Raw genomic sequence first — 24,967 nt, 5'->3', positions numbered from 1 at the left:
TGGCTTGGGAACCAGGGCGGGGATTTGGTCTCTCTCTCCTCCAACCTTATGTGCGTCCCTACCCGCCTAGACTAGGGGCGTAACAGTAGCACACTGATGCGCATTTATTCAGTGCTCTTCGGGACCGCAGTCGGCAGCCAATAAGAGTTCAAACTGGTTGCACATGGGTGTCAGGTTGACACTGCGCCCGCTGCAAACTACAAGGTTAACAAGTTCCTCTGGACTGAGGCCAGACGGACTAGCCACAGAGATTTTGTACATTTACAGAATAAATAAGTTTGTGTATTTCCTAAATATTTTGTTGTTGTTGTTTTTTTGTTTTGCACAAAAGCGAAATGCAATGAGGAGCGTTGTCATGAAGCTTTTCCTGAAGCTGCCTCCACTGAGTGAGCAGCGGCGCCCTCTGCAGTTTGTGTGTGGAAGTGCAAAAGCTTACAGCACCTGGTATTCCCAGGCGGTCTCCCATCCAAGTACTGACCAGGCCCGACCCTGCTTAGCTTCCGAGATCAGACGAGATCGGGCGTGTTCAGGGTGGTATGGCCGTAAGCGAGAGAAGCCCGCTATAAAAGACCTTTTATACTTGGCAAATGTCACGCACTTTAAAATATAGTATTGTGCTAAGCTTCACATGTTACAGGGAAAACATGCAAACCTTTTTTGCGAACTGCAGCTTCAACGCTGAGCTGCAAAAATGCTTTTCCCGCGGTAACGTCACCATAATAACACATGTTCGTTTCTCACAGCACAGTGTTAAAGTGACACAGAGCACACAGTGTGTTAGGACCATTTGGAAGTGCAACATTTTTGTGCTTTGGACAATTCAACTTATATACAGGACATTAAAAAAACGTAAGCATGACTGTGTCATCACAGCATGTATAAAGAGGCTGTTTGTGAAAAAACCCCTCCCTTACAGCCACGCCACCCTGAACACGCCCGATCTCGTCTGATCTCGGAAGCCAAGCTGGGTCGGGCCTGGTCAGTACTTGGATGGGACACCGCCTGGGAATACCAGGTGCCGTAAGCTTTTGCACTTCAACACACAAATGACAGTTTAAATGTTGAAACGGATGTGAGGCACTCTTTAAGCTCATTTTCCAATAGGATGGTTAGTGAGTCTTGCGCAAAGAGCTCTTCCGCTCATGTAGTAATGTCAAATTCTTCAAGCGTTACATCAATATCTCTGTACATGCACAGAGCACCTGTAGATGTTTTTGTGCAAAGACTCACAATTGTTTATGACGTGAATATTGCAGCATTAAGTATGCATTATAACTGTGTTGTCATGTGCAGCTATTAAAAAAAGTAGAAACTAATCAATATCCTTCACTCTAAATTGTTTTTTAAATCCCAATAAATGGGTTACAGTATCTACATGACCCCCGTTGTCGAGGAAGCCTCTCACTTACGGCCATACCAGCCTGTTCTCATCTGATCTCTGAAGCTGAGCAGGGGCGGTCCTGCATAGTAGCGTCACCTTCACCTTGCTCCGTGTTAGAAACTCCATGCTATCGTGTTCCCTGCTCAGGGTAGCACACTGATGCGCATTTATTCAGTGCTCTTCGGGACCGCAGTCGGCAGCCAATAAGAGTTCAAACTGGTTGCACATGGGTGTCAGGTTGACACTGCGCCCGCTGCAAACTACAAGGTTAACAAGTTCCTCTCGACTGAGGCCAGACGGACTAGCCACAGAGATTTTGTACATTTACAGAATAAATAAGTTTGTGTATTTCCTAAATATTTTGTTGTTGTTGTTTTTTTGTTTTGCACAAAAGCGAAATGCAATGAGGAGCGTTGTCATGAAGCTTTTCCTGAAGCTGCCTCCACTGAGTGAGCAGCGGCGCCCTCTGCAGTTTGTGTGTGGAAGTGCAAAAGCTTACAGCACCTGGTATTCCCAGGCGGTCTCCCATCCAAGTACTGACCAGGCCCGACCCTGCTTAGCTTCCGAGATCAGACGAGATCGGGCGTGTTCAGGGTGGTATGGCCGTAAGCGAGAGAAGCCCGCTATAAAAGACCTTTTATACTTGGCAAATGTCACGCACTTTAAAATATAGTATTGTGCTAAGCTTCACATGTTACAGGGAAAACATGCAAACCTTTTTTGCGAACTGCAGCTTCAACGCTGAGCTGCAAAAATGCTTTTCCCGCGGTAACGTCACCATAATAACACATGTTCCTTTCTCACAGCACAGTGTTAAAGTGACACAGAGCACACAGTGTGTTAGGACCATTTGGAAGTGCAACATTTTTGTGCTTTGGACAATTCAACTTATATACAGGACATTAAAAAAACGTAAGCATGACTGTGTCATCACAGCATGTATAAAGAGCCTGTTTGTGAAAAAATCCCTCGCTTACAGCCACGCCACCCTGAACACGCCCGATCTCGTCTGATCTCGGAAGCCAAGCTGGGTCTGGCCTGGTCAGTACTTGGATGGGAGACCGCCTGGGAATACCAGGTGCCGTAAGCTTTTGCACTTCAACACACAAATGACAGTTTAAATGTTGAAACGGATGTGAGGCACTCTTTAAGCTCATTTTCCAATAGGATGGTTAGTGAGTCTTGCGCAAAGAGCTCTTCCGCTCATGTAGTAATGTCAAATTCTTCAAGCGTTACATCAATATCTCTGTACATGCACAGAGCACCTGTAGATGTTTTTGTGCAAAGACTCACAATTGTTTATGACGTGAATATTGCAGCATTAAGTATGCATTATAACTGTGTTGTCATGTGCAGCTATTAAAAAAAGTAGAAACTAATCAATATCCTTCACTCTAAATTGTTTTTTAAATCCCAATAAATGGGTTACAGTATCTACATGACCCCCGTTGTCGAGGAAGCCTCTCACTTACGGCCATACCAGCCTGTTCTCATCTGATCTCTGAAGCTGAGCAGGGGCGGTCCTGCATAGTAGCGTCACCTTCACCTTGCTCCGTGTTAGAAACTCCATGCTATCGTGTTCCCTGCTCAGGGTAGCACACTGATGCGCATTTATTCAGTGCTCTTCGGGACCGCAGTCGGCAGCCAATAAGAGTTCAAACTGGTTGCACATGGGTGTCAGGTTGACACTGCGCCCGCTGCAAACTACAAGGTTAACAAGTTCCTCTCGACTGAGGCCAGACGGACTAGCCACAGAGATTTTGTACATTTACAGAATAAATAAGTTTGTGTATTTCCTAAATATTTTGTTGTTGTTGTTTTTTTGTTTTGCACAAAAGCGAAATGCAATGAGGAGCGTTGTCATGAAGCTTTTCCTGAAGCTGCCTCCACTGAGTGAGCAGCGGCGCCCTCTGCAGTTTGTGTGTGGAAGTGCAAAAGCTTACAGCACCTGGTATTCCCAGGCGGTCTCCCATCCAAGTACTGACCAGGCCCGACCCTGCTTAGCTTCCGAGATCAGACGAGATCGGGCGTGTTCAGGGTGGTATGGCCGTAAGCGAGAGAAGCCCGCTATAAAAGACCTTTTATACTTGGCAAATGTCACGCACTTTAAAATATAGTATTGTGCTAAGCTTCACATGTTACAGGGAAAACATGCAAACCTTTTTTGCGAACTGCAGCTTCAACGCTGAGCTGCAAAAATGCTTTTCCCGCGGTAACGTCACCATAATAACACATGTTCGTTTCTCACAGCACAGTGTTAAAGTGACACAGAGCACACAGTGTGTTAGGACCATTTGGAAGTGCAACATTTTTGTGCTTTGGACAATTCAACTTATATACAGGACATTAAAAAAACGTAAGCATGACTGTGTCATCACAGCATGTATAAAGAGGCTGTTTGTGAAGAAGTCCCTCTCTTACGGCCACGCCACCCTGAACACGCCCGATCTCGTCTGATCTCGGAAGCCAAGCTGGGTCGGGCCTGGTCAGTACTTGGATGGGACACCGCCTGGGAATACCAGGTGCCGTAAGCTTTTGCACTTCAACACACAAATGACAGTTTAAATGTTGAAACGGATGTGAGGCACTCTTTAAGCTCATTTTCCAATAGGATGGTTAGTGAGTCTTGCGCAAAGAGCTCTTCCGCTCATGTAGTAATGTCAAATTCTTCAAGCGTTACATCAATATCTCTGTACATGCACAGAGCACCTGTAGATGTTTTTGTGCAAAGACTCACAATTGTTTATGACGTGAATATTGCAGCATTAAGTATGCATTATAACTGTGTTGTCATGTGCAGCTATTAAAAAAAGTAGAAACTAATCAATATCCTTCACTCTAAATTGTTTTTTAAATCCCAATAAATGGGTTACAGTATCTACATGACCCCCGTTGTCGAGGAAGCCTCTCACTTACGGCCATACCAGCCTGTTCTCATCTGATCTCTGAAGCTAAGCAGAGGCGGTCCTGCATAGTAGCGTCACCTTCACCTTGCTCCGTGTTAGAAACTCCATGATATCGTGTTCCCTGCTCAGGGTAGCACACTGATGCGCATTTATTCAGTGCTCTTCGGGACCGCAGTCGGCAGCCAATAAGAGTTCAGACTGGTTGCACATGGGTGTCAGGTTGACACTGCGCCCGCTGCAAATTACAAGGTTAACAAGTTCCTCTCGACTGAGGCCAGACGGACTAGCCACAGAGATTTTGTACATTTACAGAATAAATAAGTTTGTGTATTTCCTAAATATTTTGTTGTTGTTGTTTTTTTGTTTTGCACAAAAGCGAAATGCAATGAGGAGCGTTGTCATGAAGCTTTTCCTGAAGCTGCCTCCACTGAGTGAGCAGCGGCGCCCTCTGCAGTTTGTGTGTGGAAGTGCAAAAGCTTACAGCACCTGGTATTCCCAGGCGGTCTCCCATCCAAGTACTGACCAGGCCCGACCCTGCTTAGCTTCCGAGATCAGACGAGATCGGGCGTGTTCAGGGTGGTATGGCCGTAAGCGAGAGAAGCCCGCTATAAAAGACCTTTTATACTTGGCAAATGTCACGCACTTTAAAATATAGTATTGTGCTAAGCTTCACATGTTACAGGGAAAACATGCAAACCTTTTTTGCGAACTGCAGCTTCAACGCTGAGCTGCAAAAATGCTTTTCCCGCGGTAACGTCACCATAATAACACATGTTCGTTTCTCACAGCACAGTGTTAAAGTGACACAGAGCACACAGTGTGTTAGGACCATTTGGAAGTGCAACATTTTTGTGCTTTGGACAATTCAACTTATATACAGGACATTAAAAAAACGTAAGCATGACTGTGTCATCACAGCATGTATAAAGAGGCTGTTTGTGAAGCAGTCCCTCGCTTACGGCCACGCCACCCTGAACACGCCCGATCTCGTCTGATCTCGGAAGCCAAGCTGGGTCGGGCCTGGTCAGTACTTGGATGGGAGACCGCCTGGGAATACCAGGTGCCGTAAGCTTTTGCACTTCAACACACAAATGACAGTTTAAATGTTGAAACGGATGTGAGGCACTCTTTAAGCTCATTTTCCAATAGGATGGTTAGTGAGTCTTGCGCAAAGAGCTCTTCCGCTCATGTAGTAATGTCAAATTCTTCAAGCGTTACATCAATATCACTGTACATGCACAGAGCACCTGTAGATGTTTTTGTGCAAAGACTCACAATTGTTTATGACGCGAATATTGCAGCATTAAGTATGCATTATAACTGTGCTGTCATGTGCAGCTATTAAAAAAAGTAGAAACTAATCAATATCCTTCACTCTAAATTGTTTTTTAAATCCCAATAAATGGGTTACAGTATCTACATGAACCCCGTTGTCGAGGAAGCCTCTCACTTACGGCCATACCAGCCTGTTCTCATCTGATCTCTGAAGCTAAGCAGGGGCGGTCCTGCATAGTAGCGTCACCTTCACCTTGCTCCGTGTTAGAAACTCCATGCTATCGTGTTCCCTGCTCAGGGTAGCACACTGATGCGCATTTATTCAGTACTCCAATAAGAGTTCAAACTGGTTGCACATGGGTGTCAGGCTGACACTGCGCCCGCTGCAAATTACAAGGTTAACAAGTTCCTCTCGACTGAGGCCAGACGGACTAGCCACAGAGATTTTGTACATTTACAGAATTGCTTAGCTTCAGAGATCAGATGAGAAGAAGAAGAAGAAGAAAGTGTGTACTTTATTGTACTTTATTGAGCCCCGTGGGGAAATTGCTCTCTGCATTTAACCCATTCACTTAGTGAAGCAGTGGGCAGCCATTGGGCGCCCGGGGAGCAGTGTGTAGGGACGGTACCTTGCTCAGGGGTACCTCAGGGTAGCTGTTAAGGGGAATCGAACCCCCGACCTTCCGATCATGGGGCAACCACTCTACCTACTGAGCTATCCCTGCCCCTCCAGAACAGGCTGGTATGGCCGTGACGCTACTATCCAGACTACTGCAAGACCAAAACCAGCTTAATAAAGCTATTTTAACAGCAGGCCTCATGGGTTTTAACTGCAAACTTGACTTTGTAGTCTCAAACAACAGAATCCAGAAACGACACCGATATCTAATAACTGTAATAATTCGAGACTTTAAAACAAGAAGTTTTAGGGACTTCAGTTTCAAAATGGCTATTCTTGTTTCTCCCAGAGTGAGAAAAGCATCACATCTACTCTTCCATTCAGCTGAGTGATTCCTACAAATCTTAATATTCATTACATTATATGTAGATGACTGGCTGGATTTGAACAGTTCATTGTAAAAGGCAGAACAGTATTTTGCTATTAATTTAGGATATGTAATCACACTATTAACAATAGGTTTATGAATGGAATTGAACTGTTCCTGTTGCTTTTTCAGATTTAAAAAAAAAGAAAGAAATAAGCTGTGCATTGTTCTCCTTTTTCTAACAGCTGTCTGCTAGCTCTCACATTATGAGACATAAATCATTAGCAATTTCACAGAGATGTGCACATGTTAAATTACTGCTCTAATTACTAAGAAATCGGGCTGTTTCAAATTTAAAAATTTTGCAGTAAACAAATTGTTTTCTGTAGTTTCTTGAAAGGAAAAGTGGGAAGCTAATTTCTTTATACGAGCAATACTACCCTGATTTTCATTAGGCTTTAAACGTACATTCAACAAAGTCTCGACATTAAAGACGACTTGTTGGGCCAGAGCAGTCAGCTATTATCGGACTGGCGCTGTGGCAAAACACCAGTGACCATGATCAAGATACACTTGCCAGTGTTATGGTGTGTACAGTGTAGTAACAGTGCTCTTTCCCGTTGTCTATGCAAACTACAAAGAGCTGCGACATCCTGGTAACTCTTGTCTTGCTTCTCATCATCGTCACAGTATTAGTTCCTAAATCAAAGTCAGTCTTCTAGTGTACCAGACAAACAAAGCACATAATTATAAATAAAAGTTCAAAGATTTTATAAATATACACTACATATTTAATATAAACATATAATATATACATTTGTGCTATACTAATTCCTGTATTTTTGTAATAAGGCTATTGTGGGACTTGGCGGATGTATGTGCACACGTATAAACTAAACACTTGACAACTATAAAAATGTCCTGAAACTGTCAGCAACAGTGTAGCGAGCGCACACTTCACAGCATGCTGTCAGAGAAACTCTCAGCTTCTCTCTACGAGCCTCACAGACAAAAGCAGAAGATGGAAGCAAAGATTTTATGATATTAAGAACAACGCGTAAGAATGGATGAAAAAAAAGAACAACAAAGACGTGTCATCAGGTTTTCTTGTTGTCATTTGTTGTTTGCAGCTCGAAAGCTTGTTGACGGAAGTTGCTCAACAGCGCCATCACCTGTGCCATGGCATCTGCCCGCATTTTGTCCGGCAATGTCCGCAGCCCCTTTGCGACCACGATTCCAAAGTAGTGCGATTCGTCCAGCTCATCCCCTTGCACAGCACACATGTCACGTAATGCTGCCATTTTGGAGCAGTCCGTTAGCAGGTCTTTTATGGAGGTGGTGGCGTGGTCCTCATCGTGTTCCTTCCTTTTATTAGGCCGGCTTTGTGGGGTCGGGGTGATGCAGCGCCGCGTCGGGCTGCCCTCGGACCTGGAGGGGCTCGGCAGAGTCGACTCCATCAACTGCAACGAAACAGAATGGGAAATTACTAGTCAAGGAAGCATCATCAAGCAGTTATTAACCTTACCATAATGACTGCATTGTATGGACCACATCTCCTCCTCAGTGGGTGAAGATGAATTTGCAGAAACATATCTGACATGAGGCAATTATTAATAACTTTTTCCAAAAAATAATTCTTTTAATTTCCACATATATTATGTTTATTTCATCATCACCTTGTCAATGTAATGTTACATTCTCCATTTGTGTATGTGTATATTCCCATTTTTTCCATATGTAAATATGGTTCTGTTAAGTGTTTATAAGCAACCAAGTTTTTGTCATCTGATTATACACAGTGCTATAACAAATATATTTAAAATAGCATAATAGATGAACCACACATGTCTGTGCCAGTCAGGCTAGTCCTGTAAAAGCTCTTACTTGTATTTCGCCTCCCTGGCTGCTGTTGTGTGGTGACGGTCCAGGGGATGCTGCAGCTGAACTCTGGGATTTATCGGGATACTAAAGGAAAAAAGCACCAGTGTAAAAATACTGAGATTCAGTAACACCACCAAACACTTCCGCTATGACTGTACATAGCTAAACATACAGGTGAAGGGCATCAAAACATCACACACAAACAGGAATACTTACAGGGTTAGCCATGTCTTCCAGCACCTGGGCCGGCCCTGCGGGGGAGGATGAGAAGTCTTCGGGACTCTATTAAGGACACATGAACTGTAAAAAACCCAAACCTTCTTATAGTTTGTTTATTTTTATTTATTTATTTTTCTGCACAGCTGGAAGTTATTGCGTCTCGTACCTCTATTGTGTACCTCGTCACGGCATTCCTGTGTTTCACGTACCCGTCCAGCCACGACAGGGACTTCAGCAGCGGAGGGGTTCTCGCTGTTCTCGCTGGCTGGCTGCTTTTGCTGTTGAACTTTTTCTTGGCCCGAACATACCTGTCCCGAAGTTGCTTCCACTTCTCGCGGCATTTGTCCGGCTCTGTCTGGAGGGCGGCTGCTATTTCTTGCCACGACTTGATGCTAACGTGCGGGTTCTTGTAATACTTGTGTCCAGGGTCATAAAGGTTGTGGTGTAACGCAATTTGTTCAGCTAACTGTTCCTCGAAACTTTCGAGCGCCTGCATTTTTGTCCACTTCCGTGAAGCTTTTCTCTTTCCCGGGTCAACTCAGTGTTTCAACCAATCAGCATTCGATCTACGTCTAGCGTCATCAACATCGATACGCGCTGTTTTTTTTTAATTATTATTATTATTATTATTATTATTATTATTATTATTATTATTATTATTATTATGTGATTGTGTTTTGTTTAAAGTATTTTAATTTATCAAAATAAATCACATTTTGGGTTGTCTAGACCAAAATATTAAATTTAGCTCCACAAGGGCCTGATATCCCCTTGCGAGGACATTATACTGCTTCTGTTTTATCAAAATTTAAAATGAATGTCTTCATATGTGGCTCTTACGGTATTTTTCTTAGAAACAAATATCGGGTAAAAAAAATCTGGTGATTCTTTGTTTTTACATTCATGAGGTCCCAATCAGCCCAAATATCAAAGACAAATTAAAAATACATGCCATGGAAGAGTTCGGGTCTTAGGAGGTTAAGGATCAGATGGAAATACTGCAGGAAGCTTTGTGATACCTTCACTTTTCTCTGACAGGGGCTCCCAGTCAGTGTGTGTGACAAGTTTACACTGCTAATAATGGACAAACTGACAGCTCAACCACTGAAATGTGGTTAAATATTGATTTTCACCCTAGTCCCTCTGTTATATTTCAAAAGGATTAAAATAATTACTACAGTGTCCACTCTTTCAGGAAACGTGTGTAGTCTGTTTCAGTTTCATCCTTTTGAAAAGCTCCTTTCTTTATCACCAGGATTCATTAAAACAGGTAGGAACCACATAGGGATTTCATTGTGTTTGTGATAACCACTAGAACCTAAAACATTGAAAGAAAAAACTATTTGAAAACTCTTTTGGGTGCAATCTACTTGGTTATATTTTCATTTGACTTTTGACAGCATTTTTAAGATTTACTTTTTGTCTTTCGGTTCACTGTTAATTCTTCTTTACCTATATGAAATGAAATGTCTTTTGCCATTTATTTGGGAAGTTATTTTAACTTTAATTTCAGTGGTTACTGGGACACAAAAGAGCATTTATATTGTACAATCAACAGTCAAAGTAAATAAAGTGAATGCCGTAATTTAAATAAAGCACTTTTCTGAATTTAATAAGACCTGAGATTAAAAAACAAATACCTGTAGTACAGCAAAGGGAAGCATTACTCCTCTTTATCAGAGTTGACTGGAGTGGGTATGAGAAATGTTGGTCACTAGTAAGTGTGCTGCAATATGAGTTTTTATCTCATAACCACAGGATGCATATCTCTGAAGACGTAAATAAGATTGAGGGGAGCTTTTTCTTAGGTTGCAGTAACACATTATTGTCGCCAGGGGGAGAAAAACTACGTTTGTTTTTTTTAACTTTCCATTTACTTTCTAAAAAGTACTTTAACTTTGCTTAACCTCGTTTAAAGTTAGTTTTATTGGTATCAAACGCTTTATGGTGATTATCCAACAATATAACCACGTTTGGGTGTTAGTTACAGAGGCATGTCCGGGTTCCGGTGGGGACTCCCACCCTGCTTTCATTTCATCGTTTTTTTCCGCCCTGCGCTGTTCGGTGTTTATGCTAGCTTAACCGTTTAGGCTAGCTCGTCTGAACTACTGTGCGTTTAGTTTTTGACTTTGAGTTTATCTGGCATGTTTCTCGGTACTTCCAGCCTGGAGCTTTCGTTGTTTATGACCGTTTAAGTGACGAAGATGTGGCATTCAGAGACGCTAATCGTGTCGCTCGGCTGTTTGTGTGTCCTAGCTGCCGTGTCTCCTTCAGTACATGCGGGTAAGTCTGCTGTCCTCTTGAAGGATCCTTAAAGCAGCTCGTTTTGTAGCACATAGTGAAAATTGTGTTTTTGCGGAGTGGGTGGGTGTTTTTATGAAAGCTGAATCGTAGTTTAGTGATTTTCCCTGTTTGTGACCCCACCCAGTGCAAACCGGCGTTCACATAGTGTTTTCAGCTAGTTTCTTACAGTCAACAAAAGCTAGCACACCAGGACTGAGTCCTTATGGACTCCAGAATAGAGGAGGTGAACTGGAAGCTACAGCTGTAACAGCATGTGTCAAACAACAGGTGATAAATAAGTCAGGATTAGTTAGCATACAATGAGACAGACAGCGGGACGATGCATGTTTGAAATGCCAAAGCACTTTTATAGAAACGTGTTGTATGTGTGCAGTTTAGCTTTATTCAGAATGAAACTTTCACACTACTTTAAAGAATTAGTCACTTTTTCCTAAAGAACAGTTTGATCTTCATTATTGAATATGTGACCAGTCACTAATAGAAACTTTAAAGTTTTTAATCTGATCATTTATCTGGGCAGATACTACAGTCTATGGAAAAGTGGGAGGAGAAGCTGTCCTAAAACCACCTGCCAACTCTGTGTCTGGCCCCATCACACAAATCTCATGGAAAGAAGGTTCTAACAAAGCCATGGAGTGGGAGACAGGAGATACGAATGCAACAGGCTATCGTCAGTTTCGTGGTAAGCTGTGTTAGTGGTGCAGTGGTCCCATCTTTGATTATCAGTGATGAGTTAAAGGTAACAGTATCATATATGTTTGAAGATCGTGGCCACCTGGACACTTCCACTGGTGTGATGACGATCAGCGGTCTGTTACATAATGACAGCAACAGCTACACACCCGAGATCAACAACAGGCGACTCACTCCAGTTAGCCTCGTCGTCCTCTGTAAGTGGATAAATCAAACTGTGTTCAGCTTATCAAGTAAAACTGAAAGTGTTTAGTATGTTACATCAAAACTAATGAAAGTGAATCACATGATGAATTTTCCTGTTTCCTTTTCTAACAACAGCTCCCGTCCCTGTACCCAGTGTTAACAAATCCTGTGATGAGAGCAAATGTGAGTTGATCTGTGAAGGAACCACAGCCAGAGCCACTCCAGTCAGCTACACGTGGATGTCAGATGATACTGGGAAGCATGTTTCATCTGGGAAACAATATACTGTTCATAAGGTATTTTAAGTAGACTTTAGAAGGTGCGAAGACTTCTTCTCTGTGGTTTCAATTATATTAACAATTTCACTGCATTTCCAGGTGAACAGTTCAATCAGTTATGAGTTGAGCTGTGAGATAGAAAACCCAATCAGCCGGGAGAGAAGTGAACCGATCACCATCTCTTCAGACTCATTCTCTGTGATATCTCGTGAGTTATTTCTGTAAAACACTCCTTTCAAACTTATTAATGCTACAGGTCATCAACGTTGAAAAGCCACTTACTGCTGCTGTCATTATTTTACAGCACCTGGAGGAGGTCCAAACATTTACATGGGACTTACAGTGCTCATCGTGCTGCTGGTTGTCGTCACACTGCTGGTTGCCTTTCATAAATGGAAAACAGGTGACAAAATAAATACAGTCTTTTATCAGCATATTGATATTCAGTATTGTGATTCCCCCTGTCCCCCAAACTCATAGGCTCAGATGTAGGGGTGGGTAGTGTTTAGGTTTTATCCGATACCAGTACCAAACCAGTACTTTTGAAATGGTGCTGGTGCTTAAAGAATGGAGAACACAAACTTTGTCCAAAAACCTCTCATGTTCAGCTGTTTTTTTTTTTGTAAAAAGATAACAATGTTAGCCTTTTCTGCAGCTATGGGGCATATATGGTATCACTCTTGGCTGGAAGCTTAAACAATGGAAAAAACACAAACTTTGTCCAAAAACCTCTCATGTTTAGCTGTTTTCCACTTTTTCTTTGGTCATTTTAGCCTTTTTGGCCAGGTTGAAGGGAGTATCTGCCATCAAACAAGAAGACAGCTGCATGTAACTACGACGGTGTTTGCTAGTTCACCTTACATGCATTAATGTAATAACGTGGTTAGCCTACTCAACGTAAATTACACACGAACAACATTAAGCTACTCACGCAGAGAAGAACGGCTGCTGCTGCATCATCATCCTCATCATTTCTGCTACACTGGCAGGGCTAGGGGCCAGGACTCTCCTCTTCGGGTTCTTGGGGGATGTTGCTAACTCCGGGTCCGATAACAGGCACTACACCCGCAGTAGATGTGCTCGGTGTGAGGTCTCACAGCAAGCTATCAAATACGGCGCATTTCTCGGCTTTTAAAAAAACGCTATGCGTCGCCAGCTGTTTCATCGGATTCGAGGTGTTACCTCCTTTGACAGTATCACAGTATCAGCTTAAAGCACTTGTTGCTGCTGAGTTTGCATCTTTTGCTGTGAAGTACAGCCAGACTTTGACAGCTTCGCCTTGGGCATTTTTAATCTGTAGCTCTGCTCTAAAAGAACGTACGTACCTGGCCCCGCCTACTATCCTCGGAAACGTAAAACGATTGGCTAGAATCTGAAGTGTATCACAGCTCAGGGGGGAAAAAAGCACAGAAATAAAGCACCAAAATGTGCGCTGCTTTTCGGTCTGGTTACTACCATTTATGCCATAATGGCACCAGATACCGGTACCCATCCCTACTCAGATTCCAGCAGAATATTTTAAAAAATGACCTTGACCATGAAATGAACCTCAATGTAATTCAAAACTACAACAGTCTCCTCAGCTTGCTAATGCTTACAGCTTGCTGTTAAAAGACAAGCTAATGCAACATGTTAGGAAAGATGCTCTGTAGTAATTTATTTAAACGCATTGCTGGCATCGAGCTTAAACAAAGCATATACACATGTTCACCTCCTCAGCTGCTCGTTATATATACACATATGGCAAAGGTGGCTGCTGAATGAGAAAGAAAGGTGACTAAAGTGACTTTGATGTGGTTATTGGTGCCAGATGAGTATTTCACAAGCTGGTAATCTACTTGGATTTTCAAGTTTTCAGAGCTCTATGTGTCTAAATGTCTCATTGTTGTCAGTGCTCAGACTGCTTCCAGCTGAAGATAACAGCAAGTCAAATAACCTCTCACAACCAAATTATGCTTGAATGTTTCCAGCAACTTGTTGAATTTGTGCCATTAAAATTTTCAGACAGTTTTGAAGGCAACAGATGGCCTCACATTTGACTCTAGAATACTTTGGTATACAGAGGAGTTCATTGTCGACTCGATAACCACAAGGTACCCAGATCATGTGGCTACAAAACCACCTCAAACCATCACTCTTCCACTATCGTGATGACAGTTGAGGTTTGTGTGCTGATCTGCTTTGCTTAATTTTCACCAAATGTGGTGCTGTGCTTAATGGCCGAACATGTCCACTTCAGTCCAACCATCCAAAGTATGTTTTTCTGATGTCTTGTGGTTTATTCAGATGCAGTTTTACAAACCTAATCCCCGCTGCCATGTTCATTTAGAATGAAGACACTTTCATACAAACAACACACACGCGTTCAGTGTTTTGCTAATTGAGACCAGTAGAGTCTGAGATGTAGCTCTTGGGTTTTTTGGAATTTCACGTCTGACTGGAGTGAATTTGTTCAGGTGGAAGACACCTGAATGCTCCAGACCGACACACCGTCAAAACCTCTGATTTTAAAGAGGGGCTCACATTTGCTGGTGATTGATTAATTAGTGCATTTGGCAAAAGGGGATTCAACCCGATATTAGCGAGTAACAAATTAAGTCGCTAGTGAGTGTAGGGTTTGTCCCAGATCTTTCAGAATAAGGGTTTTTCGTTTAAGTCTATTTGAGGTTGTATTTGAGTTTCATTTCTGGTGGATCGCTAATCTAATGTTGTAATTTTCTTTTGATTTCTTCCAGGAATGTGGTTTTTTGAAAAAGGTAAGAAGTCTAAAACAAAGTGCTTCCTAAACAAATCTGAAGCTGAAAAGTAAACATTTACTTGATTTGCTTTGTCAGTTACTCTCTATTTTAAAATGGTGAATTAGTTGTGAATGCTATCTGATATTTTCAGTCAGTTTAAGAATACATGACATGTGATTCATCTTTAGACTGGAGCGTTAGTTTTACAAACCACGTGCCCGTGGTGGATCTTGGTAACACGAACAACATGGAGAGACGTGCAAACAGTTTGTGTTGTACATAAATGATCTCAGAACGTGACTGAAGGAGCATTTCTCTTCAGTTTCAGCTCTAATGTTGAAACCATCACAGCTGAAGCTTTAACAGAACTGACTGGCTTCAAGAAATGCTGCAGCGTTTTAGTGAACGTGGATGTATTTTTAGTTCAAAATCAGATTCTCTGATCAGGCAGTGAAATGCAGCATAATAACAGCATCGTAAAGAAAATATTGTCCTTTTTTATGATATAAATATCAAAGTGTTGGCAGCTCAGTGATGACCACGAACAATAAAACAAAAACTGGTGTCTTTAACTGTCCTTTGCTGTAATTCTCTCTGCAGAGTCCATGCCGTGGGAAGGAGGTCAGTAACAAATCATTTATAGCCCTTTTTTTTTTTTTTTTTTTTAAATCAGTGTCTATTAGAAAGTAGAACTCAGAAACACCCGTGGTTCTTCTGTGTGCTGTTTCTTGTTAATGTCATTGTTCTTTATGTTTTGTTTTTGGGGGGTTCCACCACTTCAGATTTCTGGAGGAGTGGTGAACATCAGAGTAAGTTTCAGCCCAAAATTGTATTTTTTATGTTCACAGTGGGGCTTTGTGTGGGATTAAAAAGCTGATGTGTATATTTCTGTCATTAAAATAACAGGAGCTCCTGCAGCTAACGGCACCACTGCTCAACAACGAAACGATGAACAAACTGAAGGTAAAACTGTCTCAAACTACTTAAACAGCAGTAAATCGCTCTGGGTATAGAGTTTATAAAGGACGTGTTTAGCATATCTCCAGCTCTGTGGTTTGATCTTGGACTCTGTGGAAGCTGCTTCGACTGACTCACAGCTTTAAAAATACTTATTCATCATATACTGTCCCTCAGTTCATTTCCTTTCTCACTTCCTTTTCTGCTCCATGTGAGCCACCTTTCATCTTTTCGTCCTCCTCTCACAAATGTATGGTTTAGTCACATGATACAGAGCTGAGAGTTGCGGGCACCTGAATCGGCGTTTAATTTAATTTAAAACTTTGGCCATATTTATAAGGCCTTCAGGTTTTTAACAGCTGTGTGTAACTTTTTTCTTCTTTGTCTTCTTTTTGAAATCTGTCAGAGGAGACGCCAATGACCAACGGCTAAACATCAAGTAAGGACGGGTCAGGCGGAAACTGAGATGATCTGAAAGATCCAAACAGAAACTGAAAATGTTTAAGAATGTCAAGAAGTGCAGACGTACAATGGACGTTCGCCGGGGGAGGCTCCAAACCACACACCAGTAAAACGAGTTTTACTTGGTTGTTGTTTTAATTTGTCTAGAGACTTGAAATGAATGAATCATGTAATATTTTGAAGTCATTTCCATCAGAAGAAGACTCCGCTTTGTTCTTCGTGTGCCCTGCATTGTTACTGTGAACACATTTAAAGCGGACAGGAAGTGCTACATGTATAAAGGCTGATTTACAGCATCGAGTCCCACTTTTAAAAAATGGCTATGAAGCTGGATTTAATAATAATATGTGTATAAGGTTTTTAGTGCCATCTTGTGCCAGTATGGAAAGTGATGTTATGTGGTTGGTTGGTGCTAATAGACTTACATTAGTTTATGTTGTAGTGAGTTTTATGTTAAAGTACCAAGGATGTATTGTCCCCTTTCACTCTCTGTCTCTTCAGCACGAAGTGGTCGTTCATTATTGGCTAGCTGCACTGAAATATGGGACTCCACCAGTTAGCCGTATTGTTCGGGTTTGTAGAGCACTTTATAAATGAGCAGAGCTTGTTGGAGTTAGGTGGACTAGTGATTTACAAGGACGAGAAGCTTCAGTCTGACACTGTCCCCGTTGTCTTTGATTTTTCCTCCTTTGGTTGGATGCAGACACACGGCACACAATCAGCTGGCAGAGCAGATGTTCAGAGGATGTGAAGCGTTGTTTTATGCAGTAAAACAGTCTTTCTTTCCTCAAACACGCCCAACCAGTTTACAACATAAGTTACTACATGCCCATCTCAAACACATCAGGAATCCTGAGATTCTGCAGGGGGAACAGAGTGATGTGTAGAACAGGAACATCAGAGGGAAAGTTGCTGCACTCGTTGGAGTGAGTGAGATGATGATGTCAGTGCATTACTTCATACTAGAAGTGGGGAAAATCAAAACCCTAATATAAGTGAAGGAGAGCGTAACATGGAGACTTTTTCCTCTGTGGACATGCTGATGGACGTCAGGATTTCCATGTGCATTGGTAAGAAAAATAGTTATATTTGTAACTGTTGTTGTAAAACAGTTCTGTCACTCAGTAGTTCACATATACTAAAGCCATTTTCCAGTTACCTCAGCAATCTTGCATTCCAGTAGGAAATTTGGGAAAACCAGAGAAACCGGGTTCATTTTGATTCTTAGCAGGATGCAACCATTCGGGGGGGGGGGTGCTTATTAAGAACACAGCTGTGGCCCCTTCGTGGATAGAGCCTGTTCAGTGCTGTGAGTATGATTATAGGATTCATCTGTGAAATCACAGCAGTGGCAGTCCAGATTATAAGTTTTACGTTTTTACTGCTGTTTACATTCACTTCCGCCATCTTGGATTGTTAAGTCACAGTTGGTGGGGCTGATCTGACGTTTCAGGATGACAGATTAGAGTAGGGCTCCACAGTGTAAATCAGCCTTTATAAATGTAGTGTTTCATGTTCACTTTAATCCGATGTTTAATCTGACATGAAAGTATTGTTTTGTTTTCTGTCCTGCTTAAAGCTGCTGAAGTATTTTAATTACTAGCTTTTACTATTAAAAACACTACAGATGTAGTTAGATGTAAAAAGGTAACTTGAATGAGATGTGACAGGAGTCAAGCTTAAAGCAGATCTCCAAGATTTTCCATAGAGGCAAAAAATTTTTTTAAACAATAGCAGGAAACTCAGCAAAGTGCCATTTCCTGTGATTGACTGCATACCTGACACCGAATGGCACGTCGACCACGTTAAAGAGGTACGCTGGGGGATGATTTATAATAAGAGCCAGGTGTGGTGCAGCCTCGCAGTGTGGAGGGGAGGATGTTAAACTGGCAGCTTCTGGGGGCAAAAGGGACGCCATTGTTTGGTTTGGGCCGCAGGGTCAAACAACAGTCAATGCTTTGTACAGTTAATGCATATGTGTGCTTGGACAAAGTTGCAGGTTTTTTATTTACGTGTCTTATTATTTCTATTAATTCATCTTCGAACATAGATCTTATTTGGCTTGTCTTCTCTGTTACAGTGAATTATTTTTGTTACAGTTTTTTTTTTTTGTCTCATTCAAACCTACTGTGTGTGCAGAGGATGTTCTGTAGCTGTAGCGTTAGACTTTTGTCAGGCACAAGTAGCGAGCTGAAAGTCAGGTATGAGCTGCAGTGCTGCTGCCATCGGTCTTTAGCAATCTCCAGATACACTAAAGTTTCCACATTGCTTCATACAACAAGCACTAATATTTGTTTTTATTCCCTTGGATTTGTATTTATTGTGGTTCAGTGTCTGAGGACTCAAATAATGTAAATATGTGTTGTTTTTATGAACTATGTTTAATAAAACCTACAAAAATGCAGGTTGCAGTGTTTACATGTATGCATCACTCTGTACACTTCTGGCAGTTCTGATCATTTCCTCTATACCATGCAAGAAATGAATCTCTGAATCCAAAAGGTGATGTGGATCTGGGTTAGTTTATATGTTCTTCACAGCATTAACGTGATTGTGATTCAGAGAGCTTTTTGTCTTTGATGTTCATTTGTGAAATGCGCAGATGCCTCCATCTTCCAGTGGTTAGGAATGTCTCCAAAATTGTTCTAAGCACAACCTGTTTATGCAAAACATTTATACATTTTGTTTTTTTTACTAATCATTCCTTCAGACAAAAAGAAGAAAACTGAGTTCAGTGAGTTGATTGTTTTGGGTCGACCCAGTTCTGGATGTTTGGGACATAATGGAACTAGTCACTTGTTCTTCTTGTGGCGGTAACCCCAGAACAAGATGGTGGACGGTCCCTGGGGTGGATATTTGTTCCTTAAGGCTCTGAATGTTGTAGGGTGTGCTAGTTGACGTATCTGTGCAATGTTGTGAGGAGCTCTGGGGCGGTGTCCCTTAACTTGCAGGCTGGATTGGCGTTTCCTGGTTTAAGAAGGGGGACCAGAGGGTATTCTAGAACTATAAGGGGATCGCACTCATCAGCGTCTTCAGGAAAGTCTGCCAGAGAGCAGAGCCCATCCGAATCTTAGACACAGGAGCAACAATGCGGTTTTCAACACTGGATCAGCTCTTTATCCCCGCAAGGATATTCCAGAGTGCATGGGAGTTTGCACAAGCAGTCTACTTGTTTTGTGGACTTTGAGAAGACAATAATCGGAAAAGGCCTATTCTGTACAGTTTGGTTGGGTTTTTTTGTACAGAACAGGCGTGTCCCGGTGGTGGATGGTTTCCACTTTGGTGGCCTTAGGATTTTATCTTTGCTTTTTGCAGTGTTTCTGTTGGCTTCATCGAGTGGTGGGCTCCTACTTGCACTGAAGCAGTGCACTGTTCGCCAATGTGAAGCGGCGGGAATGAAAGGACATCCAAGGCCAAGACCATGATTCTCAGCCGGAAAAGGTTGACGTACCCAGTCCGGGTCCAGGACAAGTCACTACCCCAGATGGTGTAGTTCAAGTATTTTGGGGTCTTTTTCACGAATATGGGGAGAGTGGAGCATGAGATTGACAAATGGATTGGGGCAGCATCAATGATGTGGAAACTGTACATTCCTTTCAAAGCATTCATTTCAAACTCCTTGATGCTGCACGTCATCAACTCTGAAAAGCCACTTACTGCTGCTGTATGGGCTCAAAATGTGGTCATAAATATTTTGTACTTGTAAAAAAGATTCGTGTGTGTAAAAAAGATTTGTGTGTGTGTAAAAAAGATTTGTGTGTGCGTAAAAAAGATTTGTATGTGTAAAAAAGATTTGTGTGTGCGTAAAAAAGATTTGTATGTGTAAAAAAAGATTCGTGTGTGGACTTAGAAAAAAAACCCCTGCAAGTTACAAGTACGGATTTTGACCCTATTTTTCTTCCTTTCATCTGATTGGTCAATGTCATGTCAATCACAAATGTAACAATCCAATCAGAGAACAGATGGGTTTGGCTGTCAGAGGGGCGCTTTTTTGAACTGCAGGTCTTTGAAGGGAATAAATGCCGTTTTACATGCCAACCCAGCATTTTCCTTCATCACCACGAAGGAAAACAGTCTGTGGTCGTCCGAGTTTGGTGATTTTTGTGTCACAGGTCTACGTGTTTAATACAGGGACTTCCACAGCCTTTTCAACAGCACTGCGGACCGCGGGGTGGGGGCGGGCAGTGTTTTGGAAATGACAGTCTTCAATACAAAGCTTTCTTCGTTATGAATTAGCATACATGTTTTTATTGAACATTTGAAGAACCAGCAAAAAAACCAAACTCTTGTAGAGGACATAAAGTCAGAGATAGAAAAGACAAGGAGCAGGTGCATCTAGTACAGGTAGAGCTGCTGCAAAAACCCACAGAGCCCAGCAGCCAGCAACAAATTCTGGATCCTTTGCTTTTAGTTAGCATTAGCAGCACATCCTGCGTCCGATGTGAAAGGACTTTTATGCTGCGCACTGTGACTCACAGCAATGGTCCTGGGTCAGCCCTGACTTTGTGTTAAACTAATCCTAAAGTAATAATGTATTTCTAACCACTGATATACCACAACCTTTTCCTTTCAACAGCTACTGAAAGTTAGGGGACCTAGCTGCTATCGGATATTTATATAGCGATCCTCCAGCTCCAAACTGTATCACCCTTCAAGGACCTGCAGTTCAAAAAAGCGCCCCTCTGACAGCCAAACCCATCTGTTCTCTGATTGGATTGTTACATTTGTGATTGACATGACATTGACCAATCAGATGAAAGGAAGAAAAATAGGGTCAAAATCCGAACTTGTAACTTGCAGGGGTTTTTTTTCTAAGTCCACACACAAATCTTTTTTACACATGCAAATCTTTTTTACGCACACACAAATTCTTTTTACACATACAAATCTTTTTTACAAGTACAAAATATTTATGACCACATTTTGAGCCCATACTGCTGTCATCTTTTACAGCATCTGAAGGGGTCTCACAATGTCCACAGTACTGTGCGGTGTTTTCTGTTAATCTCATCATTCTTTGATTTCAGCCACATTGGGATTCTTACTTTTTTTTTCCTCAGTTTTTTCATGGTATTAAAAAGCTGTCATTGAAACAACAGGAGAAGCTTGTGGGGATAACGGCGCCTCTGCTCGTCAAAAGCATAAAAAGGCTCAAGGTGAGACGCTTTCAAACTAGTTAAGCTTCTGTCCACTGACAGCAGTAAATCTATCTGAGAGAAAATGTTAACAAGGACATACAGCATTCAGCCTATTTCCAGCTCTGTTTTTTTTTTTTAAACTTTTAAGAGTAGAAGTATTTTTGATTGTACAGTAAAAAAAAACATTTTTTATCATATAAATACTTTACCGCTGTTAAACTATTTATAAATAATGTACATGTTACAGAAAATTGCTGTTGTTCTGCAAGAGGAGACAATTATCATATCATATCAGCCAGGTGGGAACTGAGATGACCTGAAAGATTTCTAAAATTAGATTCAGAAAATCAGGAAGTGCAGACGTGGCGTGGAAGTTGAGCAGCAGTGGGATCCAAACAACACAAATGCACTTAAACAGTTTGTATCTGTGCAGAAACCTAAGCAAACAAGTCATGTGACCTTGGCTACTGTAAGAAGTTAAAGCTGTTTTCTGATTGTTTTTGATGCAAAGAACTGAACAGAAACCATAATCGGATATTGATCAAGAATCAGCTTTGGTCATCTTCTGCACTGCATCGTTGCAGTGAAGATAAACTCTTTCTTTTCCTTTTACTGTTTAAAACACTATAGATGTAGTTAGATGTAAAAACTTAACTTGCCCCAAAAAGCTTAAAAATTCAATTTAACTGTGTTTATACAGCACCAAATCACAACAACAGTCACCTTAAGGGGCGTTGTATTGTAAAGCAGACCCTACAATAACACATACATGAGATATAACAGGAGTCATAAAGGTTTTCAGGCTTGAAGCAGATCTCACATCTTCATGAGGTTCGTTCCAGGAGTTTCCAAAGAGGTAAAGATTTAAACAATAGTAGGAAACTCAGCAAAGTGCCATTTCCTGTGATTGACTGCATACCTGACACCAAATGACACATCAACCACGTTAAAGAGGAACGCTGGGGGATGATCTGTGATTCGAGGTGAGGAGGACCTTAAACTGACAGTGTGTGTGGAGGGGAAAGGAACGCCATTGTTTGGTTTGGGCCGCAGGGTCAAACAACAGTCAGTGCTTTGTACAGTTCGTGCATGTGTGTGCGCTACTAATAAAATTGAAGCCTGGATGAAGTTGCAGGTTTTCTATTTACATGTCTTATTATTTCTATTAATCCTTCTTTGACCGTGGATCTTATTTAGCTCATCTTCTGTGTTTCACTGAACTTTAATTCTGTTTGTAACAATGTTTTGTCTCATTCAAACCTACTGTGTGTGCGGAGGATGTACTGTAGCTGTACTGTCAGACTTTTGTCAGGCACAAACTAACTGGAAGTCAAGTATAAGCTGCAGTGTGTGAGGATGCAAATAATGTAAACATATATGTGTCTTTATGAGCTATGTTTAATAAAAACCTTTTTTTTTTTACCAGTTTTCACTTTAACAAAAACAGTCTGTACACAATACTGATTATTTCCTCTATACGATGCAATCACTGGATCCAAAAGGACACGTGGATGTAGATCACTTTGTATTTTCTTCATAGTAACAAGGTAATGATTCTATTTTTTTGTCTTTGATGATTATTTGTGAAACGTGCAAATGTCTCCATCTTCCACTGCTGCTCACGCAAAGCTATCCATAAGCTTTTGTTGTAATTGTACAGCCACACAAACAGAGTAATCACTGAGTTTATTGGTAAAGGTAATAATTCAAAATTTGTGTTGCTAAAAAAAAACACATCACTTGAGGGCAGCAAATCAGTGCAGTCTGACCGATGACAGCGGTTTGCTAGTTTCTTTGTAGAATAACCAGGATGCCTTGTTAAAAATGCAAGAGAATAACGTACATGGTCTCATTAATACAGGAACATAATTCATCTTGTAGCTTCTGATTAAGCTTTTATTTAATGGAAAACAGCAGCCGGTTACATGTGGAAACCACTTCATTTAGTTATGAGGAATCATGATCCGGCCATCAATAAATAAACATAAATAAATCCACAAACTTTTTTGAGAGAAGATTTTCACCCAATGATTGAAGTCAGGGTGCCTTCGATCTCCATATTTTACTAATACAGCACATCTGAAGCACGGTGCTGTACAGTGTAAACTCTCCGTAGTGTATAACGTAGTGGCCATAGACACAATAAATGAACCAGATAAGAAAAGCACACGAAGACTATGAAAACTACTCACCCAATTAACCACAAATGTGTCACATAAGGTAACTATGTAAAAGAAATGTGAAAACTATGGCGCATGAATACATAGTTCCAAAAGAAGGATTTTTCTTTGCGAGCAGGCCAAGAAACATCACCCGAGGCTCCAGATTATGTTTTACTCCTTAAAGCAGATTTACCGAGACCATGATCTGTCCCCAGGTGTTTTTACAATATCAGTCTTTCCTTTAAACATCAACATGACTGTAGGAGCCATTCTTGGGTTAATACCTTATGTGGTCACTAGAGGTCACCTTTTTCTGTTTTGATTATGTAATGTAAAGGTAATCGGCGTCAGGTGTGTCATTGAGAAGGCAAACAGTTTGTGACCGTTGCGCTGTTATGCTAAGTCGATACGGAATAAAGACCAAAAAGGACAAGATACATACTGCTGGAGTTATTGGACTGTGAACTTAATTCATGCATACCAGTGACATCGCGTCACCCCCGTTAACGACCACCTCAGTGGCTTCAAGCGTAGGCTTAGCCTCTACAATGACAATGAATTTAGTATAAAGGTAACACAAAAAAATGTGAATCTGGGCCTGTTTACTCATATTACAGTAACAATCCACTGTGTTATAATCACTTGAAAAAGGGGGATTCAGTGTGTACTTTTCAACATTATTTATTTCAGAATTTATTTTGTACTTTTAGAGAAGCAGAAACCAGGTGATGTGCAGATTCTCAGGCTAAACATTCATCACACCAGCTGTACAAACAGTCCAGTTAATAAGTGGCCTCCTGCTAAGAAATGTACAAAAAATAAATAAGAATCAAAGAGCTCTGTGTGATCACGCTGTGAGCAGCAACTGCAGCTGAGCAAACATCTGTATATCTGGTCATTTAACACAGTGTAACTAGAAGCAACTAAAACTGAACACTCGACTGTATTCATATCTGCAAATTTGGTTACAAGAATATCGGCTATTTAAATGCCTAAAATCAACAAAATATCAACTCATATCAGTACAGAGATTTTTTTGAGTTACATCTACATTTTATATTTTTGCTGCAGACGTACACAGGAGGATAGTGTCACAGAGATAATGCCCCGTTTGAGTGGCTCGGTCTCAACCGAATCTTAGCTCCAAAAAGTTATAGATTAGAGTCAGACTGATATATTGGCTATTGTATTTAATGATATCGGTATCAGCATTTACAATGTCAGATGAATGAACGTTTTTAAAGTAGAAAGAGGAGAAATGCCTTTCAATCATAGTCAGTGTTGACGTTGTAAAGTTTGTCCAGCAGAGGAAATGCTGCATCTTGCTTGTTGGCAACAGCTTTGAAAGCCCAAACTTACCCCCAGCTGATCCGAGCAAGCGATTGTTGTGACAATAAAACA

The 24,967-nt window shown here is 41.3% G+C and overlaps 2 protein-coding genes, 6 non-coding genes and 2 pseudogenes across 9 annotated transcripts; 5 read left to right on the top strand and 5 right to left on the bottom strand.

The window, feature by feature from the left end:
• Positions 1–429: 429 nt before the first annotated feature.
• Positions 430–548, bottom strand: LOC113024883 (5S ribosomal RNA). Its single transcript, XR_003272745.1, has one exon. It is a non-coding gene; the product is annotated as a 5S ribosomal RNA (ribosomal RNA).
• Positions 549–908: 360 nt separating this feature from the next.
• LOC113024855 (5S ribosomal RNA) lies at positions 909–1,027 on the top strand (annotated as a pseudogene).
• An 846-nt stretch (positions 1,028–1,873) lies between these two features.
• Positions 1,874–1,992, bottom strand: LOC113024881 (5S ribosomal RNA). The gene has a single exon (XR_003272743.1). It is a non-coding gene; the product is annotated as a 5S ribosomal RNA (ribosomal RNA).
• A 360-nt stretch (positions 1,993–2,352) lies between these two features.
• Positions 2,353–2,471, top strand: LOC113024852 (5S ribosomal RNA; annotated as a pseudogene).
• An 846-nt stretch (positions 2,472–3,317) lies between these two features.
• LOC113017032 (5S ribosomal RNA) lies at positions 3,318–3,436 on the bottom strand. The gene has a single exon (XR_003271364.1). It is a non-coding gene; the product is annotated as a 5S ribosomal RNA (ribosomal RNA).
• Positions 3,437–3,796: 360 nt separating this feature from the next.
• Positions 3,797–3,915, top strand: LOC113024854 (5S ribosomal RNA). The gene has a single exon (XR_003272722.1). It is a non-coding gene; the product is annotated as a 5S ribosomal RNA (ribosomal RNA).
• Positions 3,916–4,761: 846 nt separating this feature from the next.
• LOC113024848 (5S ribosomal RNA) lies at positions 4,762–4,880 on the bottom strand. Its single transcript, XR_003272717.2, has one exon. It is a non-coding gene; the product is annotated as a 5S ribosomal RNA (ribosomal RNA).
• A 360-nt stretch (positions 4,881–5,240) lies between these two features.
• On the top strand, positions 5,241–5,359 carry LOC113024850 (5S ribosomal RNA). The gene has a single exon (XR_003272719.2). It is a non-coding gene; the product is annotated as a 5S ribosomal RNA (ribosomal RNA).
• Positions 5,360–7,302: 1,943 nt separating this feature from the next.
• LOC113016985 (uncharacterized) lies at positions 7,303–9,194 on the bottom strand. Of its 2 annotated transcripts, none has more exons than XM_026160231.2 (4): positions 8,815–9,194; positions 8,646–8,711; positions 8,433–8,513; positions 7,303–8,008 (listed from the first exon to the last, which is right to left on the bottom strand). In XM_026160231.2, exons 1-4 carry the CDS (start codon positions 9,142–9,144, stop codon positions 7,646–7,648), a joined length of 840 nt encoding a protein of 279 aa, XP_026016016.2. In that variant the 5' UTR covers positions 9,145–9,194; the 3' UTR covers positions 7,303–7,645. The 2 variants fall into 2 exon arrangements, with proteins under 2 accessions (XP_026016016.2, XP_080152985.1); XM_080296859.1 differs by having other exon boundaries at positions 8,828–9,138.
• Positions 9,195–10,658: 1,464 nt separating this feature from the next.
• LOC113024839 (lymphocyte function-associated antigen 3-like) lies at positions 10,659–17,989 on the top strand. Its single transcript, XM_026172205.2, has 11 exons — positions 10,659–10,931; positions 11,473–11,634; positions 11,717–11,842; positions 11,967–12,127; positions 12,209–12,317; positions 12,414–12,512; positions 14,845–14,865; positions 15,448–15,468; positions 15,630–15,656; positions 15,754–15,810; positions 16,211–17,989. The coding sequence occupies exons 1-11, from the start codon at positions 10,853–10,855 to the stop codon at positions 16,234–16,236; spliced, it is 888 nt and encodes a 295-aa protein (XP_026027990.2). The 5' UTR covers positions 10,659–10,852; the 3' UTR covers positions 16,237–17,989.
• The last annotated feature ends 6,978 nt before the right edge of the window (positions 17,990–24,967 follow it).

The sequence above is a fragment of the Astatotilapia calliptera genome, chromosome 23 (genome assembly GCF_964374335.1).
Source record: "Astatotilapia calliptera chromosome 23, fAstCal68.1, whole genome shotgun sequence".
Taxonomy (NCBI): Eukaryota; Metazoa; Chordata; class Actinopteri; order Cichliformes; family Cichlidae; genus Astatotilapia; species Astatotilapia calliptera.
Note: the sequence above shows the minus strand (reverse complement) of the source record. Positions and strands in the feature narration are given on the sequence as shown.

What these genes read in the sequence shown, in the direction of transcription:
- LOC113016985 (XM_026160231.2), bottom strand. Translation starts at nt 9,144, where the DNA reads ATGCAGGCGCTCGAAAGTTTCGAGGAACAGTTAGCTGAACAAATTGCG. An exon ending in TGGAAGACATGGCTAACCCT is followed by an intron (nt 8,514 to 8,645) that starts GTAAGTATTCCT and finishes TTTTTCCTTTAG; the next exon opens with TATCCCGATAAATCCCAGAG. An exon ending in GCCAGGGAGGCGAAATACAA is followed by an intron (nt 8,009 to 8,432) that starts GTAAGAGCTTTT and finishes GTTTCGTTGCAG; the next exon opens with TTGATGGAGTCGACTCTGCC.
- LOC113024839 (XM_026172205.2), top strand. Translation starts at nt 10,853, where the DNA reads ATGTGGCATTCAGAGACGCTAATCGTGTCGCTCGGCTGTTTGTGTGTC. An exon ending in AGGCTATCGTCAGTTTCGTG is followed by an intron (nt 11,635 to 11,716) that starts GTAAGCTGTGTT and finishes ATATGTTTGAAG; the next exon opens with ATCGTGGCCACCTGGACACT. An exon ending in AATGTGGTTTTTTGAAAAAG is followed by an intron (nt 14,866 to 15,447) that starts GTAAGAAGTCTA and finishes TTCTCTCTGCAG; the next exon opens with AGTCCATGCCGTGGGAAGGA.